We start from the raw sequence: 22,282 nt of genomic DNA on the forward strand, positions 1-22,282 counted from the left end.
TGAGGCAACATTCACACAGGATGTGTTCCTACATTCAAACACAGCTACAGCAGAAGAAGCAACACATTGATGCAGTAGAACACAGGGGTTTCAAGATGCCTTTTTCAAAGCCTTTTAAAAATGCGCCCACCTTGGGGGACATTTAAAAATTGTGACAATGCAACCATCAAAAATGCCAGTCATGTACACAGATCAACCAACTCGAACAGGATGAAAAACTCTGTGGCAAAATCAGCAAGTCTACATTTTGAATGAATGTAGTATAATAATAAATAGCACTATTAAAAATGTCAACACTTATAGGTGCCATATAACAAAGACTCTAGAATCCACAAGACATGTCACTCATGTAGTTTGGAATGGGGAAAAGTGTAATAGTCAATATGGCGAATGAAGCCCCGCCTATTAATACAGGAGCCAATCATCGAATGCTATAGACAAGCATTTCTCTGGGGAAGAAGCTCAGACACATGTTTTCACGACAGTTTTTTGTGGTAAATAAATGCACTGGAATCTCAGCGAATACCTGCTTCACAGACATAAGAAATATTTCCACATAAAGGTTGAAATCTGTACTTTTAAATGAACCACCTACTCTTAAAAAGAAAAGTTTTTTAGGGATGCACAGATACCGATACCCGTATCGGGTCGATACTTGGTAAAAATCCTCGTACTCGTTTCAGACATGAAAGGCTGATACCACGCACCGACACTACTCAACACTAATTCACTACATGGAAGTGATTTTTTGTCCTACCTGACTTCAAAATCTTAATGTATTAATTAGCCTAATGCATTGTATATTAATAGCTTAGTCCTTATACACAATCAGTTTATAAAATACATTATTAACAAATCTAGACTACTGAAGAATAAACCAAATATGAAATATGATCAAAGCATAATGATTACAGCTAAACAAGCACTCATTTTATAAATAAACTATAAATATACAAAAATGAAAGAAATTTTAAGTAATGGAACATTATGTAAAAAATCTAAAGATTAAAGATTAAAAGAATCTAAAGATCAGAGCTGAACATCACTGCGGTCACCGCGCGCGTGTCAGTTTACAGCTTCTGTAAAGATCAGACGGCCTATACAGATCACACAATCTCAATAAACACTTCATGTAAATGTATCAGTACTTCGATAAGTATCGTTAATGGAATATTTATAACGATATGATCTTGCTTTTGGTTATATCGATACTGGCTTTGAGCTCTCACACGCACGCTCTTTCTCTCTCACCAGCGGCAGTTGACACGTGCTGATACACACAGCATACACTGGCAAAATGACAAGTGGTGAACTCCACGGGACCAGTTTTATTTGTTGCAGATTTGCGTGTTGTTCCTTTTCTAAAATGCATTTTATTTTTTAAATATCTCAAGTTAATAGGCTATCGGGCAACATAATCTCCCTCAGAGATATTGAAGTTCAATAACGTGGTGCGCAGTATTACTATTGACCAACAGCTCCCTGTGTAAGTTTACACACTGCATACACAGGCCTACAGCTCTGGTGTGTTAGGAATTGCATGTTTTGAATGACAGCGAGACATGCTCCATTTAGTTTTATTGTAAAATATACATTATAACCCAGTACACAGTAAAGTAATATTTTTTTGAATGGCTTGCCTATTGGCAGCACATATAGCCGTTAAGCTTGAATAGGCGAAGCATATGTTTATTAATATTAAAAAACATTAATACAAACAAGCCACCCTTTGATTTGTTTTTTAGTTTACGTATATTTTTTATCAAACGAAAAATGCAATAAATTGTTTATTTTGTTTTTCATTAAAATTATTATTTTTATTAGGCGACACAACTTCTCCATAACATTGGCTCTGATTGCGTTTTTAGATATCCTACAGATAGACTTTTTGGCTCAAAGACACTTATGCCTGTTAATTTCAGTGTTGTATTTTGACAGATTTTGCAAAGGCTTCAGCTATTCTAACTGTCAGCTGGTGCCAGCCTCAGTTTTGCAACTTGACTTGTGTGGCATCTACGTATCAGTGTCTGGATGACAGCGAGAGAGAGATGAGATCAGACCTCAGATTCCATGTGTAACCGCACGTCACAGTTACTTTACTGCAATGTTTTAATATTGGCTCATCCAAATTAACTTTTCATTTGATTAAAATCTGAAAAATTGCCAGACAGACAAAGCAACTTTCGGTTTTGGAAGAGAGCGGCTTCAGTGATAAAAGACACATACACACACAGGATACACACTTGTAGGCCTATTCATTATTGATTTTTTAACATTAACCCATAATAATCAAGTGCAAAAAAGAACAGCTGAACTTCGGAAAAAATAATCACTGTGGTTGCCGCGATGGCGCAGCAATAACAAATCACTTTTGTTTTAATAAAAAAATAAGATTATTTATTATTAAACATTGTGAGATGATGGTCGCATGATTTTTATTTATGGCTATTGATCTTGTCTACCCGCGACCCACCCATAGTAAAACATCAAGCAGCTGACTTTTTGATTACCTGACCCGCTGAATAATGGCAGGACTCATGAATATGAAAGAATCACACATAACAGGGTTTTATGCATCCCCAATATGCAATGAGAGTGACTCCATAAGGTAACGTACACTGCACACACTTTGTGTAATGTGTGAAGTCGTGGACCCATGTCAGGCAAGGATAACTCATCCTTTAAATGTCTATGCTTAATCGTTAATAGATAAGATCTATTGCAGGGTTATCAAAAACATGTGTATATTATTTCGCTTGGAACAGCCTTCTGTTAAAGATTTTTGTGTTCATCCTTGCTACAGGCAAAAAAACAAATAAACAAAACAAAAAAAAAACAAAACAAATAAACTTCATTGAAACCAAATCTATGAGGTATCGGTATCGGTACTCAGTATCGGAGAGTACACAAATTAAAATACTCATACTCGTACCGGTTTGTAAAAAAGTTTTTTGCAGCGTGATCTGACGATCATTATTCAGAGGATGATAATGTGTAGAACGGCCATAAATGGAGTTGGTGTCGTGATCTCGTTCCTTTCGAGCGCACATGCACATTAGCTTGGGCAACCTGAGAAATGGCGATTTTGTTTGATTAGAACGTTTAGAAACTCAACTAATGAGACGGTTGTTGTTTATTTTTATTGGTGTTTCCAAATATGTAATGCAATCAATAGCTTAGCGAACAGTATTGGAAAATTTGATGTTTTCCCATTCAGACAGAATGCCCAAGCATACTGCCCGAGAGGCGTTTCAGAGATGGCCACTGAGTGAAATGACTTGCCTTAAAGGAACTTAGCATATAATGAAAATCTAGATATTTCGAGGTATAGCTGAATAATACATGTTCAATACATTAAAATGAAATACCATGAAACATAATTTTTTGCTCATTCTCATATAAATCCCATGAGTGTACAATCCCTTTAAAAACAGGCCAATCAGAACAAAACACAGACTTTGATGATTCAATAGCATCGTCTTTAATCGATTACCACATTACAAATGAGCTCAAAAATGAGCTTTTGATTCTCTGCGTAATTTTTATAAAATGGGCATATAAAACCATTCTAAAAAATCTTTGAATTTACCTAAGCCATAAACCTACCATGTACTGTAGATATCAGAAAACTAATTAACATATCTTTATACTCTATGGCACCTTTAAAATAAACTGCATATGTAAATCTGCAAAGTATTAAAACACTTATATACTCCATGATGTGTACAGTATGTGTAGCTGATATCTCGTGGAGAGGTTGTATAATGTCCGGTTACCTCCTGTGTGGTCTGTTTAGTAAACATTTAATGGCTTGTAATGGGCATTGGAAATACTGTGTCAGCTATTGCTTTTACCAAAATGCCTTGTTTAAAAAATAAATAAACAATAAAAATACTTGATTTTGCTGAGCACAGCAATGCTTCCCCCCAGACTGTCTGCTGTATACTGCACAAAACTCCACCAGTGTGAGTGATAGTTTCACATTCACACCTAAACAAAACACATTGTATCTAGTTACATTCACTTGTTTCATTTTACAGTTAACATTACAGAGCAAACTTTGGAGCTGCGAAATAAAACCTTTTTTTTACTGATAATTAGATAATAGTAAGACAATAAGCTTCACTTTCTCCCTCCTATTTAATCCTTAACCAATGATTTTTTTCCAGATAATGTATTGTACTGTAATTGTAGATCTTAACTGATCCGAGGCATCTGTAAAACCAGCATGCCCTGTCAAGAAATAACAATTACCCCTTACTGTATTTCCAACCGAGACAAAAGTCCAGTAAACATTACATGCATTCAGAACAATTTGCTGCATTTCAATCAGCAAGCAGTTTCAAAAGTACTATAAAAGAAAGAAGCTTTTAGTCTGATGACTGAACTGAGTCAAGCTGAGATAAAAATGTCTGCAAGATACCAAAGTACGGTACATGACACATACTGGAGAGAGACAGCTGTATTAGCTGTAATGGGAATGCAATGATTATGGAGCTCACCTTCATGAGCCATCGTGACCGTGTCCTCTTTGGTGTTGTTATTGTAGATAATGACGGCTGAGGCATTGAAAGCGGCTGCCTTAAGGATCTTCTCCTTGAAGGTGCACTTCCCTCTCTGCATAATGGCCACCCAGTGTGTGGTCTTCGGTGGCACTATAAACCGGGTGTGTGGACAGCAGCCTTGCAAATCCACTGCTACAGAAAGAGAAAAAAGAAAGTCAGATGGCCTTGATTCCTGCTCTCATTTATATTTTTTGTACAGTAAACATGTTCCAACATGAATGAAGCACATTTGAGCAAACTGTTTCAGAAACCTATTTGCAATAATATAAACATATGCACAAATTAATAGTTATTTTATTAAACACAATGAGCTCACTATGCAATACTGTATATTTAAACTCCAGTTATTTCCTAATAGACATGGCACGATAACCAGTAGGAATGGGCGATTAATTGAAAAGTAATCGAAATTGACATTAAGAACTTATAATAGCTCTACTTTTTCCTGGTCAATTTTTAAATTACTTTCCCTATCGTGTGTGGAGTCATGTGACCTTGCTTTGTCAATGTTAATTTATACTTATTAAATTATGATTTATACTTATTGTATTATCCTGATCCTATACTTCTGCCAAGCTTATGTGTACGGTCCAGCGCAGCCTTCCCGTGGAGATGGAGTTTTACAGCATTTCTCCCTACTAGTGAAATAGCAGCTTGTGTGCTGTGCCTTCTTCAGTGTCAATGAAGGACCAGCAAACTCACAAGCAGTTGAACTGTGCATAATTTTCTACCTTTTAAGTAGTAGGAGTGTTTTATTTACTCGCCCTTGCCTCCTTCGCCATAGTATTCTACTGCGGCATCACGCATAGGAGATAAATGATGTCAGTACATAATAACCGGTTATAATTATTACTGAACCGATATCGAATTGTTCCCGTCTGCATCGCGGTGCACCGAAGAAACAATTAATTTTGACACCCCTACATCCAGGTATTATTCACTCTCAGAAATAAAGGTACACACGCTGTCACTGGGGTGGTACCTTTTCGAAAGGTACAAATTTGCACCTTAAAGGTCCATATTAATACCTCAAGCGTATATATTAGTACCTAAAAAGTACAAAAGCGTTCCTCTTAATGTTTTTTTAGGTACTAATATATACTTTTGAGGTACGAATATGGACCCTTTAAGTACAAATGTGTACTTTTTGAAAAGGTACCACCCCAGTGACAGCGTGTGTACCTTTATTTCTGAGAGTGCAGCAAAATAAACTACTTTAGGATGATTCAAAATTGCTATTTCAAAACAAGAAGAAGAAATGTTCTTGGGCATCGCATAAGCATATCATAATGGTTTCTGAATGTTCAGCACTGTGAAACAAAAGAATAAATCAATATGTTTTAAAATATATTAAAACCGAAAAAAAAATGTTATTTGATATCTCAATAGTACTTTAAAATATTGATTTTTGCATTACTATATTTACATTAAAAAATGCAGTATTGCAGCATATGAGGCTTAAACATAAAACCATCGAATGAAAACATAACACAGCATAACACTCACAGTATTTTTTTTTGTTCTAAATAAGATTGAATGAATGTCAAATGCACCATCATTTCAAAACAATTCTAAAGACATCAAATAAAGATCCCATTTAACTGAATGACTTGAATTGTCGTTACTTTGTGCTGCTGACTTGCATTTCTAATGAAACTCACACTCATCACCATGACATTTGTGGACAGAACGCATACCACCAACTCTGATGAGTTGGGCTATGCAAACTAATGCTCTGTCACTTCCAAACACTGACTCATATGTCGAAGCAGCGCGGCTTGCTCTCGAGGAGAGCTGGAACTCCCACAGGGAGGCAGAACAGGTCATGGTAATTGATTGTCTTTAAAAGGTAATAAGAAGGCTTTTGCTTGTTTCAGCACCCAGACCACCTCCCCAGAAAAGCCCACCATCCTCATTCCAGCAAGACCTGTGCACTAAATGCCAAAATGCATGAAAAGAGGTTGCTGAAGGAAATCTCTTTACCATTAGGATCACACACACATGCATATAAATGCACATTCACATTTCAGGGCACGCTCAAGCAGACACAGAATCAAATATTCATCAGTTTGTAGCATCAGTACTGAGATTATGCTGGTGTTTGGGTGTGTATGTGTGTGTGTGCTTGTGTGTGTGTGTGTGTGTGCGTGTGTGTGTGTGTGTGCGTGTGTGTGTGTGTGTGTGTTTACTGGGGTAGAGAAGCAACAGAGGAATCCAGAAGCTAAAAATGCTGCTCCACAATCTAATATTGTAGGACCCATGAGCACCATAATATTAGTATCAGCATGAATGATTCATGCAGCTGACCCGCAGTACCTGATGAGCAGAGTTGAGATCTAGCTGTTATATCCAAACATCACCTGATATTAAACCACAGAAAAAGCCTGATTATGCATCACATATGGATTTAAAAATCATATATTAATAAATCACAATGTGTGCTGCTATAATAGAACCATTAACAATAAAATAAATGTTGCCACTCTTTATACTGATTGTATGCTTGAGTTTATCAAAGTGTGTTTACTAACTGATGATGTTTAAATAATTAATGTGCTGTAATTGCTAGTACTGAAAGTCCTTTAAGGTCGAGGTTGGTGTTGCATAGTGCATCTCTGACTTTGCAGTGTTATCAGTGCTGAGGGGGCATATTTGGGTTCGTAAGGAAAGCTGGTGAAATCTGGTCTTCTATTTGATCTTTCTAAAAGTTACGCAAGGTTATATAATGAGGAACTCAATGACATCCTAACAACGTAGTGATATTGCAAGAACACGTGAAAAACTTGGGATGGTTCAGTTTTGCGTTTCAACTTTTACATCCAAATGCTCAAACGGTGAACTGTAAACATGTGTCTTCAGCATGAGATGAGTGACCGCACTAAAAGACTATTTCAGTTCTTGTGAAAGATACTCATTAGGTATTTTTATAGAGTTTGCAATGCCTGATTTGTTTTGACTGAATGGCTTTTAAAAAAAAAAAAAAATGGATGAGTAAATCTACAGCAAACGCTCATTATTGGGTAAATTACCCCTTTATTGAAAGCAGTTCATGTGTTAATAATAAAGGCAGTGTGAATAAAGGCAGGATACACCAAAATACAACATTTTTGGCATTATGTTGTGTTTCAACATGGATAGAGTATTAGTTGATTTATGATACTCCATCTGGTAAAGAACAATGTGAGACATTGATCAGCATCAATACCTTAGGTTTATTCTGATCGTCAAAGCACATAGAAGCAAACAGGAACAGATCACAAATGTAATCCAAAACAGTACTTGTATTTTTTTTTTGTTCTGTCCTTTCCTTTCACTCAAGAATTATGTCACCCGCACCTTAAGAAAAATCTAATGTAATTTGTGTCTTAATCTTTAGACTAATTCAATATGGAGCAAGGGCAAAAGTGCAGGAATGTGAATGCAATCTTAATAAGATGAGATGCTGGAGAATTTAGATGGATTAAATTCCATGTCATGCACCATCTAAGCACCTTCTTAAAGTGCCTTTTCAGTCTTGCTCTACATAATACACACACAGAAATAATACTAGTCTTGTCCAGACTGTCAGGCCAAGTCCAATTATTGGACATCCAATTGGAATCGTATCATATTAAGCAAGTATTAACAGCAAAAATCACTTTTAGATTTTGCATATGTCCCTTTGTCAAACGTGACACTACATAAAGCAAACACATCATATTTGTAGAAAAAGAATGTTTAATGTCTTTGACACAAGGTTGTTTTGGTGTTGTTTAGTCCCAAGACATATTTGTTTTTGTTTTCGTTCTTTCTCCGCTCTACTCTCAAGTAGGAGATAATGATCGTCACCTGTTGCCAATGATGAACTGCTCACTGATTGGGCGATGAGAAGAGCAGGGGAAATTTAAGCAGCATGTTTCCTCAAGAACAGTGTATTTTGTGTGTGTGGAGGCTTTTCATTTCTGATCTTTTAAAGCATTATCTGTAGTTTAAGAACTTTATTTTGCTTAAGTTCTGTTAATACTATTGTTTATCATATGTATTTTTGCCTCAGAAACCTTTTTGGTTGAGTTTACTTTTGATTATTTGAATAGTACATTCATACTTTCAATACTACTTTAATACTAATATTTTACCTTACTCTCTACTTTTTGTTAACTTGGGATTGGTTTAGTTGAGAGGGGGTGGCATTTTTTTCTCTTTGTAATAGTTTAGCTGGCAGCTAGCTCTCTGCAACTCTCGCATGGCCGCCCACTGAAGCTAAGCTAAGCTAAGCTGGGCTGTGCCTGGTCAGTACCTGAATGGGAGACCACATGGGAAAACAAGGTTGCTGCTGGAAGTGGTGTTAGTGAGGCCAGCAGGGGGCGCTCAATCTGCAGTCTGTGTGTGTTCTAATGCCCCAGTATAGTGAAGGGGACTCTATACTGCTCAGTGAGCACCATCTTTTGTATGAGACATTAAACCGAGGTTCTGACTCTTTGTGGTCATTAAAAATCCCAGGATGTCCATCGAAAAACAGTAGAGGTTTAACCCCGGCATCCTGGCCAAATTAGCCCACTGGGCTCTGTCCATCATGGGCTTCTAACCATCCCCATATTATAATTGGCTTCATCACTCTGTCTTCTCTCCCGCAATCAGCTGGTGTGCGGTCTGGTGCAATATGGCTGCCATCGCGTCATCCAGGTGGATGCTGCACACTGTTGGGGGATGAGAGGATTCCCCCCATTGTGTAAAAGAGTGTCTAGAAAAGCGCTACATAAATGTATAGAATTATTAATTTTTTAATTATTATTATTATTACTTCTCTTTGATAGATTTAGTTCTTTCCCTTCTATTAGTTAGAGAACATTTTGTTTTGGCTTGAACTCTCTCTTGAAGCTTTTCTTGAAACTTTCCCTTAATAATAGAATAAATATTTTGTTACTCTTTATTCAGTTTGCTTTGTGACTTTCCTCTTTGGATATTTTTTCTTTTGTTTAGTTTTTTGAAGGTTGCTGTTTTGTTCACTTTGACCTTTTTAAAAAGGAAGTATATGTACAATATTGGAATAAATCTGACATTGAGATATTAACTTTATGATATTGTAGATAATGTGAAATAAAAACAGTTTAACCAGATGAATGAAATATGCCTATTTGAAAATAATTTAACATTTCAAACAACTCAATGATTGGAATGATTCTGTAAAAGAGTGCACTATATAATAATACATCAATTATAAGCATAGATGAATATAATAGAAGAAAAAATTAAACAGTAATTTATGTTTGTTTTTTGTATTTATGGTTTTAACTGTATTCAGGTGCATAAACTGAATAATCAAAAGCAAAATGACACTCAATTCACTGTATAAAGTGCTGTTACTACAATAAACGTTTGTTAAAGCCACTAATGTTATTGTTTACACAGAAATAGGCCTTAAAAGTAAATGCAAATGATACTTTCACTCTATTATTGTTCAACTTGTTAATGCACAAATCGCATGCTGTAATGCCTGGTCAATGTCAATGATGACCTCTGCTTGACACTGGACATTCTGTAATGTGCTTTTGCAGACTATTGCACACTGCAATGTCAACGTTCAAGTTTTATTTTGTGCAGCCCTTTTAGAAAAGAGATAAACATGCCTGTCCATTTTCATTTGCAGTTTCATTGCATCACTATTCAAATGGACTAAACTTTCAAATGCATGTTCAGCCATGTCTACTCTCTCCTCTCTAGTAAAATACAAGCAATTAATTAGGCAGAAGTTAATGCAGATATCCAAAAGGTATTTTTTGTATGGTTCTTCTTGTAGTATTCATAGCAAAAAAAAAAAAACTGGACATTTTCCCCCTTTTTTTGACCGCCTTTTTTCAGAGGCAATAGCGTTAGTTCAGAGGTTGGTCAAGCAATGGTGTACCATGTCATTTCGACCATTCATTAGCTGAGATGAACAGATCAAAATCAAATTGGGATCTTGTCCAATAGCCAGGCAGAGTATTTATGGTTTTCACAAATTAAATGCAGCGCTGGAGGACATGTGCTTCCTAGAAATCTCTGTCTCCATTAATTCTAATCAGACAATGTGGAGCATGAGGGTTCATCAGTGTGAGTTTTAAAATCAAATTGATCCTTTGTATCTGGGGCATGTCTGCTTGTCATCACTGAGCAGAGGGGACACATCAGTATTAATTATTAAGGATGCATATTTATAAAGCTACTGTAATTAATTCATTAATGCAAATTTTACATTTAATAATTTTATATGTATTATCATATTTAATAAAATCAATACCAAACTATTTGTCATATAAACCAGTAGTCTTAAACGAAGGTTATGCACACTTTTTTTGGTAATTTTGTAATTAAACAACAATATGCAATATATTAGTCAAGGTTTGTTTCATTTGTTCCATAATAAAATGCAGTAAATAAGATAATTAATGCATAATTTTGATGATTAAATATGACCTTAAAACAATGATTAAAATACGTTCTATTATATTTAGTAAGCTTCATAGTATATGAAATATGAAAGTATAGCTTCATATTTACTTTATAAAATATTTTATATAAATTGTAAACTTCATTCTATTACTTTATACTGTATATATGCATTTGCTAGACAGACATTGCTAGTCGTTTATAATAAATCAAGCTATTGACATAAAGCAGTAAAAAGTCAAGGACAATTACAGGGTATATGTATGTGCATGATATGGAAATGGGCGGCATGGTGGCTCAATGGTTAGCGCTGTCGCCACACAGCAAGAAGTAAGCATGTTCTTCCCGTATTCGTGTGGGTTTTCTCCGGGTGCTCTGATTTTGCCCACAATCCAAAGATATGCGGTAAAAGGGAATTAGATTAACTAAATTAACAATAGTGTGTGAAGAGGGTTAGGGTTAGGGTTAGACAGTGTGTATGGGTGTTGTACTGGGTTAAGGCTGAAAGTGCATTCGCTGCATAAAACATAAGCAGGAATAGTTGCTGTTCACTCTATTGTGGCAAACCCTGATAAAGGGACTAAGCTGAAGGTGAATGAATGAATGAATGCATATTAGGGATGTAATGATTTACCGTAATTCAGTTGAAAAGCAATTCAAATATGTGACGATTCAAATTGGTAGAAATGTTGAATTATTTGCGATATATTTTATGAACAGAGGGGGCACTGTGTTTACAGGCAAAAACTCACTTTACCTGCGGTGAGCAAGAGGTGGGACGGCAGAGTAAAAAGACAGCCAGACAACACACAAACTGTGTGCAAATACTGCAAAAAGACGTTTACTTACACTAACAGAACAACAAATATGATGTACATTAACCATCAGCACAGTGAAAACAACCGTCATAGACGTCTATACTCGAAAGTGTGAAGATGTTTTTCAGACTGAAAGAGAAAGTTGTTCTGTTACAGAACCAGATATTATATTATTTTTACCCTCTCCTTTTCAAATTAGTTTATGCATATTTGAATAATTTGCATATTATAGGGCTGGGCAATTAATCGAAAAGTAATCATAATTGACATTCAGAACCTATTATTGATCAAATTTTTCCAGGTCAATTATTTCAATTATTTTTTCTACTGCGTGTAGTCTCGTGGCCTTGCTCTGTTAAGGCTGATTTATACTTCTGCCTCGAATGCACAGGTGTGGTCTGGCACAGCCTTCGCACGGTCGCATACCAGCAAACCTCTTAAAAAAATGTAACTACATGTCACACGTTTGCACTAAACTGACGACTATTGGAAACTGCGATTGGAAAAAATGAAATAAATAAATAAAATAATCGTTCAATAATCGAAATCGAGTTGAAATGTTCATTATTAGTATTGAGTATTATTAAATATTTAAAAATGTCTGTAATACATTTTTGTATTAAAATGTATGTAATATTTGATACACTTATATTTGATACACATCTTAAGTGTGTCGAATAGATACTTATACTAATTAATTATACAAGGAATATTAATTATTCACCTTCATAATCATTTTCAACTCCTGTATCTATCCCAATTATTAATTTTATAATCAGTTTTTTTTATTTGTTTTTTATGCCAGTGACCAGTCCCCTTGATCAAAGGGTCTATTGACCACCTCTGTACACACTGCTCTCTGGTTTAGGAAAGGCTTTACTCTTCATAACAGCCATCTCAGTCCTCAGTGAAAGTGTTTTTAATCTGCAGGGAACATTGTAAATGTTCAAATACCTCAGCTATGCCAGAAAACATAGATATGCTGATATTTCTTTTTTAAAAATGTAAAAATCGCAGCACAGTTTTAGTTTATTTGTATTAATGAGTCTTCTTTAGTTTCTATTATTCTATTTTTGGGGGGAAGGAGGAGGGGGGTTGGGTTGATTTATTTGTTTTTAAAAAAGCAATTTGGTTATGGCAGAAAATATATAGTTTAGCAAAAAAATGTGCAGCATTTAAAAAAAAAATAAAAGAACACACAGTACTCCTAATATCCATTCCAGACAAAAGACCCCCAAAACTGATACCTACAAAATTGTCAAGCCTCAAAGTAAAAATCAATTTCAAGCATAAAATAAAAAGCAAGTATGTGCTGAACACATCTGCTTTCTTCAAAAGACTATGCTCAATTTTATCTGTTTTTTCACCTCTAACATTGTCTGCAGCGCACAACCACAACAGGCATGTGCAAGCTAAGGAATGCTAGATACCATCAGCAGAAGCAACAAAATCCTCCCATCAGACCACCTGCACTACAACCAGGCAAACGTCACGAATACCTCATATCTCATTGAGGCGTCTCTCATCTCTGCCTGCGGGAGTCAGAAAGATACGCCTTGGTTTGTGCAATCCTGAACAGCTGGCAACCTGCTCTTGTGCTGGATATAAAAGCGAATGTGATATTTGCATCGCGCTGAGAACAATTTTCAGGTTAATCTTCAATGAGTAGTTTTAATCACTTCGATATTACATAAAGCACGCTTTAAATTCCTGGAAAAGCTTTGCAGAATCATTCATCCGCAGCCAAACTCAACCACAGAAAACACTGTTAAGATTGATATGTGGGTCAATCCTGACAGAAGTACACATGAGAAGTGTTGATGACGAGGCATTTACTGGAGGATAGGTGATATATCAAGTTTATGCAATATTTCATTATATGTTTTTATAAACAATAAGTAATGGGCAAATACCATTTAGACTGATATTCAAAAGTTTATGTAAAACAGTTCATATGTGAAACAGCAGAATACATGGAGAGAGCAGCTACAGGAAAAAGTGCATAATCCAATTAGTCTTAAACAGGAGTCATGCTGTATATTAAAGATAGAGTTAAAGTGTATAGTTTAAAGTGTCAGATACTCTGACAGATTGGTTACTTGTGCTATATAATTTTGTTTTGAGATGTGCTATTTTACACAGCATACATGGTTACATTTACTATAAGCAATTTGTTTACATCCTCTTTTTTATGTTTATTTATGTGCTTTTTGCATTTTATAAACAAAACTATAACAAAATATAGAAGGAACAATACAATAATAATACATATACAATACATAAAAACAGTAACCTATGACAGAACACAAATGTACATGAAAGCAAAATATAATTTAGCTGGTCAGGTAATGCATAAATAAAAGTAATTATAAAGTAACATTGTTCTTATATTACCAGAAAAATGCCATATCCGGTCTATAGTTTTTTTTTACATCATCTTTAAAGATAAACTATTATGCAAAAATCACTTTTATAAGGGGTTTAAACACAGCTGTGTGGCAACAGTGTGCAAATATAAACAGCTTCTAATTCTGCAGAAACACTTTGATTGACATTCTCCCTTTGTACATGTCATAATACTCTGTAAAAAAAAAAAAAAGTTGACTCATCCAAATATTATAAGGCAACTTGTTGCAGAGCTTTTTTGAGTTGACTCAGTTTCAACCCAAGTACCGCACTTTACTTGATTTAAGTCATCTCAAAAATGTTGGTTGCCTTAAAATTTTAAGTTGAGTCAACTTGACAGTGTATGATGAAAGTCCCACCCATTAGTGATGATCTCCCACTCATTACAATTGGATTTTAGTCTTGTTTTTGAATCTGCCACTATGCTGACACATAGGCATTTGTAGCCCCATTCTCTTTTGAAAAGAAGCCTGGAAGCACAATCTCATTTGAATTTAAAGCAACAGTTGCCAAAACAGCACAATTTGGATCAAAGAAAAAAAGGGGCAGTTTTAAAGAGTTAAACAGTATTTGTGGGGTATTTTAAGCTGAAACTTTACATGCACACACTAGGGACATCAGAGATTTATTTTAGGTCTTATAAAAAGAAGCATACTTGGCCCCCTTTTATATATTTACATTGTTTCATTGGAATACATTGGTAAAGATGTCAAAAAAGTCAAACAAATATTTTAAAAATATTAATTAATAAAATATTTTTATTTAATTCATAATTAATTAAATAAAAAACAAAAGATAACACCCAAATCCATTGTAACAAAAATTAATTTAGCATTGACTGAATCATTTTTGGGACTCTCAAAATGACTTTAAAATGCACAATAACAGCAAAAAAACTTTTTTGAGTGAACCAACTCTTTAAAGGGGACACTTAACTCGACTGTCACGATCACCAGCGATCTAACCCTTATAGATCACTGAAGAACACTCACCTCACTTGGTCTACAATTCTGCCACTATATGAACTACAACTCCCTTCAGGCACCACACACACACACCTGTCCTGGTTCTCCTTTGATTACACAGATGGAAGCTGCTCAAAGACTGATTGCATGGACCATATATACAGCACACACACAGGCATTGCTGAGTCTTGTTGGTTAACACCCTGTAACATTTTAAAGCGATCCCTTGTTTAGTTTCTCTGTGTTTTGACCATTGCTTTGTTTTATCGCTTACCCTGTCTGCATTGACCTTCTGCCTGTTACCTGACGAAGTCTCCAGATTTCCTTGTTTGTACCGTTTCGCCTATTTTTAATCATTACCTGTTTGACTACGATTCTTAATAAAACCTTCATGTGGACCTTGTGGACATTGTCTCCCAGCACCCTTGTGTGACCAAGTGCTAAATTTTGTATCAATGTTGTGGATCTGCCATTTTGAAAATTATTGCACATTTATAAAATGTACACATATTTGCACATAGACATTAAAAGTGTTTAAAATAATAATTTAAGTTTAAGGATCAAAAGGTCTTACACAACAGGAATTGCTGTTTATGTTTGCTTGTTATAAGAGCAGCTCATACAGCATTTTTCAGACACACTTAGAAAAGGCACACAAAACCCCATTAAGTATCTGTGAGACTATAAACCAAGCTTACAGTAAATCTTTACAAAATCACTACAAACTACGTTCAGTCACTACTCTAATGTGATTCTCTGCAGCTCGTCTCCTAACATCGTGTTCATCTCAAATGAGAATACATTACGACCTCACATGCACCCACACAGAGGAAAAAATCACGGGTATTAAGAAAAACACAGGCAGCCAATTTGGTTCCTCAACCCTGCTGGCCCTTTCCAACCTCACTTCATATGACAACACCACACCACTGCAATCAATGTCCCAACATTACTCCAGCTCACATTTCCTGCCTGGATCAATTAGAAGCATATGGCACGTCACATGGTTTCTGTCCATTCTTTCATCTGTTTCTTTTTACAAATGGATTTTTTCTCGCTCTTCTTCTATTGGTAGTAGCAAATCAATGGACTGTTTACATGTCACAAGATACTTAAGCGACCTGTTATCTTACAGAGCAATTTCTACCCAATTTAACCCATTCAGATTTGTTTTGTTGGAATAAAAGCATGTACTTAGTAAAAAAGCTGCCAGTTTTGCTTTTTTTGTGTGTGTGTGAAATGATATGCTTGACTTTTTAAAGAGATAGCATTGGTGTGTATTTTGTGATGGGTCATTGGGTCACATGCCCAGTGGCCGACTTGTCATGTGCATGGCCTGGAGAGAATCAAATTAGTCCTTGTGTGAGGGTCATTTAGTGCCATTTGGGCTTGTTCAAGGGTCATAAATCACCGTTCACTTGGAATCACACTAGGATCACCTCCCTCTGGCCATAGTCTTTTCTCTTTGTCTTGATAGTTCATGTCTGACTATGGGCTTTGCTGGACTGGCTTTTATTGGACGCTACATTAACTCTGCATATTGGCAGGTGATTTTCAGTCTCGCTACCCATTAGATAAGAGTGGTTTGTTATGTTGCCAGACCCCTAATGATAGCCGCAGCTGGTGAGGAAACCAAGAGAACTGAGCGAATAAGTAAATGTTGAGTCACAAGAGCGTGCTCTCATTCTGTCGATTTCTCCTTTTCTCTCGTTCTATGGAATGAACTAGTAGCAAAGCAAGAGAATCTTTTTGTGCTCACCACCTTGTTTAGACTGATGAGCCACTGGTAAGCTATCCGAGAAGCAGGAGGAGAGATAAACAGAGGTCAGACGAATACACTGAGGTCTCTTGAGGAAATATAATCTCGAAGCAGCCAAACAGGAAGCAGTGAGCTGCTAGTTGTTCTGTGTGAGACAGGCTCACTGAGGCTTACAGTGACTTTTTCAAAGGCAAGCATGCTGCAAAAATCTTCTATCACTTTGGTTTGACTGAAATGAGCAAACATTTGTCTTAAACTTGTGGTCGGCTGATCATATGGTTTTTTTAAATTGCAGTATGCATGCTCAAATGGCAACAGTTGTATTTATAGTGCTTTGTGTTCAGAAACATAAAAATGAAGCATGCATGAAATACACTCATTTTCACAAATATTTATTGTGCTACATATCAAGCACTCAGTTTGCCTAACTGATGATCAGTTACAAATAATAATAAAGGATGACCTAAGATGTGAATGCAAATAAGGCTATGCTTAATGTGAGTGGCAGCAGTCAGAGCATGTGTGTGTGCAAGCCAATCTCAATACTCTCTGTTTCACTCAATCATCACAGCATTAGACTTTCAAATCCATTTGAAGAGTTGAACAGAGTTATCCGTTTATCATTATAGCAGGAATAGCAGTTTATGCTGCTGCTATAACAGCACTGAGACATCTCCTCCTGAATGCAGATTGATTTGTGAATCTCTCCACACTGGACAGATAGATGGATGTTAAATTCTGCATGAACTGGGGCTGATTTTTCTGCTCTATTATGATACAGATTTTTGCGAAAAAATGACTATTTAAATAAATAAATAAATATGGGACAAGACAATTGCCTTAAAAAATATGGTCATTTTACAAGCAATTACGTCAAAAATAAATTTATTTATAAATAAATAAATAAATAAAACTGTGCCAATAGTTAGTAATCAGGATCAGTTTAACAGTGCTTTTAACGTGGAAAACAAGACAGGATTTAGACCCATATCTTTATTCCTCTCTCACTTTAAATGCATGCATCTGACAGAACAGCATCCCAAACATTCCTTCCTTTGGGAAAATACTTTTGCTCAGATGAGCAGTTATACTGAACCATTCAGGAATGATTATGCTGTAAAGAAATCACAAATGCAGCCATCCTCAGAAACAGAGAGAAAGCATCCGGACTATAGCGAAACCGAGGAAGTGTGTGGTACTGCTTTATGTCAGTAATATTGTATCTTCCGCTAAGAATAATTACCTTGCCTCAGAACCAATTGAGACTGCAATAAAAGAAGCAGAATAACTTGTGGAAGTTTAGCTTTGGGTTTACTGTGCACACTTACTCTTAAATGATTGAATGTCTCCTTTCACTATTGTCTTTTTAATGGGGGTTGTATCTTTCCTCACTGCAAACTGGGGGAAATGGATGTGCCAATGTCCTTGAGAACATATTTCACATTAAATATAGAGCCTGGTGTCCCTGTTCCAGCTCCAGACTGGACCAGGATTAATAACCTCCACTGGGTTCACTGGCATAATGACCAGTAGGTCAGACAACTGCCTCGGGTCAATTCAACACACTAGGTTAACTAGAACAGTGTGTAAGCTGAAAATTGGTACAATGAAGGATAGACACACAACTTGCCCTGCTGAACTCATCAAAAACAAGGCTTGAAAACAGAACTCAAAATCTATGATCAGCACTATAGTTCCCTTTATGCAATGATTGACACAGACATACATATCTCTGTTAGTCTTACCACAGTGGAACCAAACCAAGTCAAAGTGCCCTGCACCTTAATATGCATTCTAATGGTGCTATAAATATCGATTAATAATTGATTTACAAAGAATCTCAGTCTCAAGGATTTCTGGGCATTTCTGAGCATCCTGTAACCTGAACAAGCAGATTATAAGAGAGCAACTGGGACAGAAAGAGAGAGTGCAAGAGAGAGAGAGAGAGACACTGTACATCCGAATACTGGAAGACGACACCAGCCAGCCTAAGAATGATTATGGTATACTGCACTTCCCTCAAGCCATTCAATACATACAGGAGGATCTTGCAAAAACCAAATGATTCAGCAAATTTTTGAATAACAAGTGTTGCAGGCTATTAATGTGTCAGCTGAAAAATAAATGGAAGATTGACAAAGACAGCAGCAGCCAACCATTCATAGCAATGCAATAAGCTGCTATGGTGCTTCAAGCACACAGGGAGCAACACTAGCTGGCGTCAAGCAGACCACCTTAAATATGCTGTGCAATACAAGATATGCTAATTTAGCGTAGAGAAGGGCAAGGGATGGCATTACTGTTATTGCAAACAAAGCAAGCCACACTTTTGTCCCTTAAACCCTACGTCACACAGCATAGCAGGGCCTCTTCAGGGGAGGTTATGTAAGAATAGTACACAGTTGCACAGTTGTGTTTACAGTGTCATTACAAGAGAATTTACCAGAATAGAGTACCTGGCTATGAGGAAAAAACACATATATATAAAACACATTATAATATAGGTAATAACACGAGCACTACTATAATAAGTAGATTTTGTTTAATAGTTTAGTTCACCCCAAAATTAAAAATCGTTTCTTAATTTACTTACCCTCAGGCCATCCAAGATGTACAGTAGGTGACTTTTTTTCTTCAGGAGAACAATATTAAAAAAGATTTTTAGGTGAAGAAGTGGTGCTTGATTTATATGCAATTTGACTTTGAGTCAAAATAACATGCTGTATGCAAGCAAATCAAAATTGTACAAAGAGAAGCTACACTGCATACTGTTGTGTATGCCTGCTGAGGCTGTGAATTAAAGGTAATAATGCAATAATTATTGTTTTGTTTTTTCCAGAAACCTAATTTATTGCTCAATAAGACCTCATTGTATCGCCAGAACCCAAAGGTATTAATTTGGTTTTGTTAATATATTTTTTCATGTGTGTTTTATTATTATTGTTGTTGTTGTTTTTATTGTTATTATTATTATTATTAAAGTATCAGTAGAAAATAGGGTTGCACTGTTTACCGGTACTATGGTAGTATCGTGATACTATGGCTACAAAATACTGGCAGGGCCACTGTAGTTTGTAAACGGTAGTATCGCCATTAATGGTTTATCTACAATAGATAATGTCTATGTAGAAAAATCCCTAAAATGTTCACATGTTTGTGCAACAAAAGACCATTTTATTTTATTAGTCTGTGGAGCCCTTTACGGTTGCAAAGCTGTGTAGAATTTGAACCTTTTAGGGTAGCCTATTGCACATTTTCTGATGCTCCAAATCTGAATTGGTTCATTTCTGTTCCTGTCAATATGATTTAGTAGCTACAACAACCGTGATAATCTCTTAAAAAGAACAACTCACAAAGTGAACTTTTGAAGTACTTTGGATTGTTACCTTATAAGACTGAAAAAAAAAAAAAAAAACACTAGATGAAAAACCCAAAATAGCAAAAGGAAACATTTAAACAATTTTGACCACTTTATATAGCCTAATTTTCATTTGGTATAATTTGTATATTTATTTTAATGTTTTTTTTTTTTTTTTTTTTTGGTCAGTTATCTACAATATAAACAAAAAGAATGAATACATTTTAGGTGAAGTGACATGCAAATAATACTTTTTTTTGATAATAAGGGAATTATGAATTAAATTCAAGTAGGCCTATTATAACATAAAATATAGCATTTCTGACAGTTTTCTTTATAATTTGATTTATGAATTACAATATCACAGTACTACTTGGTATCGTGATACCTTAGCTGGTATAGTATTGTAAGATGGTTAATGATATCACGACAACCCTAGTAGAAAATGAATTGTATTTAATAAATTACCTACAAATTTTGCTAAAAATCTTTTTTTTATGTTCTACTGAACAAAAAGTCACCTACATATTGGATCTTGGCCAAGGGGTGAGTAGATAAACAGTTAATTTTATTTTTTTAAGTGGCTATCCCTTTAAGATTAGCAAAATAGGAACTAATCTACATCTGCTTTCTCTGCTTCTATGCTAAGACAAGTCAAAGATGTCAGATACCACAGGAAGTTCATGATCTTTGCACCCACAAACTAAAATAACTAAGAAAAATGCTTTAAATCAACAGTGCAAAGTAAAACATCCAACTTTTTATGTTTATTATAACGTAGATCTGCATATGTTGCTTAATAAGCATACATGCAAATTGTGTCCTTTATAAAGTGCAAAATTTCTAGCTGTGACATTTCTTCTTAGCATTTTTCTGGTCCAAGAACATATTCCAGATAAATAAATAAAAATCTGTTAATCTGGGATTTCATTCAGGATTCACAATGCTTTTTGACATTTTCAGCTTCTCAGATCATGTCTAACTGACCCCTCAGCTAATCCAGCTGAAAGCTAATTTAAAGTACAACCAAAACCAGCTTTGGCCAAAAGGTTTTATACTGTCTCTCACATCCAACAAATAGGGTGAGCCAGTTAATAATAATCTTACACCAGGCAGAAACCTTGCACTTTATGCAGTACATAAATTGGATGTTCATTTTGTCATCGGTAATACATTAAAGGGGTAATGAAGACAAGCAAAGGCATGCAAACCACCTTAGACTATTTACGACAGCTTCATCCCCCTAAAGGGTTATTAGGAGATATTTATTGACGACCCTGGTAAGTGCAGAGATGTAAAGCATCTGTTCTGCTGAAATATTTTTGGACAGTTGTTTATATTTGTATATATATGTATATATTTCAATGCACATTCACACACTTACCCCCGTTAACAGCAGCAGGTGCGACCACGATCCCCTTCGCCTCTGTTTTGGGGGAATTCTGCCCGTAGCGCCCGTCATTCTTCGTCACCATCTGTTGAGGGTTGCCTTTATGGTCCAGAACGGTGGCGTTGACTATGGCGCTATAATAATCCTCCTTGTTCACCATGGTTTTGTCGGCACCGATAGACAGCGAACACCTGGGCGAGACGAAGGTGAGGATGAGTGCGAGAAGGCAGCTGCTGCATGACGCCGGCGCGGCCAATCTCTTCAGCATCTTCGGCAATGTCTTCACCGATCAACGCGACCCGACTCTGCGATTCTTTCAACGGTCAGCTCTGTCTCAAGAGCCCTCATGTAAACATGCTGTCCTCCTCTCAAGCCACGACGTCCGTTTCGAGAGCCATGCGTCGCTTCCTCTGACAGAAAGAAAGAAAGGGTTGAGAGATTTGTCGACGCTAACTACGGACTTTGCAATGACAACAATTTCATTAGAGAGGCTTGAGTCCGTATAATTGACCCGTTAGCTTTTATTAAAAGCGGTTTAGCTGGTCATTTAATCAGTAGGCTGGCTTTTTACGACTATTAAAAGGCAACAAATGTGTCTCTTCTGCTGTCAGGACCG

General features: G+C 36.0%; 1 protein-coding gene across 3 annotated transcripts in view; it reads right to left on the minus strand.

The window, feature by feature from the left end:
- rnf130 (ring finger protein 130) overlaps nucleotides 1-22,282 on the minus strand; it is a 79,683-nt gene that overhangs the window by 57,153 nt on the left and 248 nt on the right. For all 3 annotated transcript variants that reach the window (XM_056471962.1, XM_056471961.1, XM_056471963.1), the window contains exons 2-3: nucleotides 21,661-22,076; nucleotides 4,503-4,697 (exon numbers count right to left, since the gene is read on the minus strand). In XM_056471962.1, the coding sequence (XP_056327937.1) occupies nucleotides 4,503-4,697; nucleotides 21,661-21,934 (469 nt within the window). In that variant the 5' untranslated portion in view covers nucleotides 21,935-22,076. The remainder of the gene's footprint in view (nucleotides 1-4,502; nucleotides 4,698-21,660; nucleotides 22,077-22,282) is intronic.

The sequence above is a fragment of the Danio aesculapii genome, chromosome 14 (genome assembly GCF_903798145.1).
Source record: "Danio aesculapii chromosome 14, fDanAes4.1, whole genome shotgun sequence".
In the NCBI taxonomy this organism is placed as follows: Eukaryota; Metazoa; Chordata; class Actinopteri; order Cypriniformes; family Danionidae; genus Danio; species Danio aesculapii.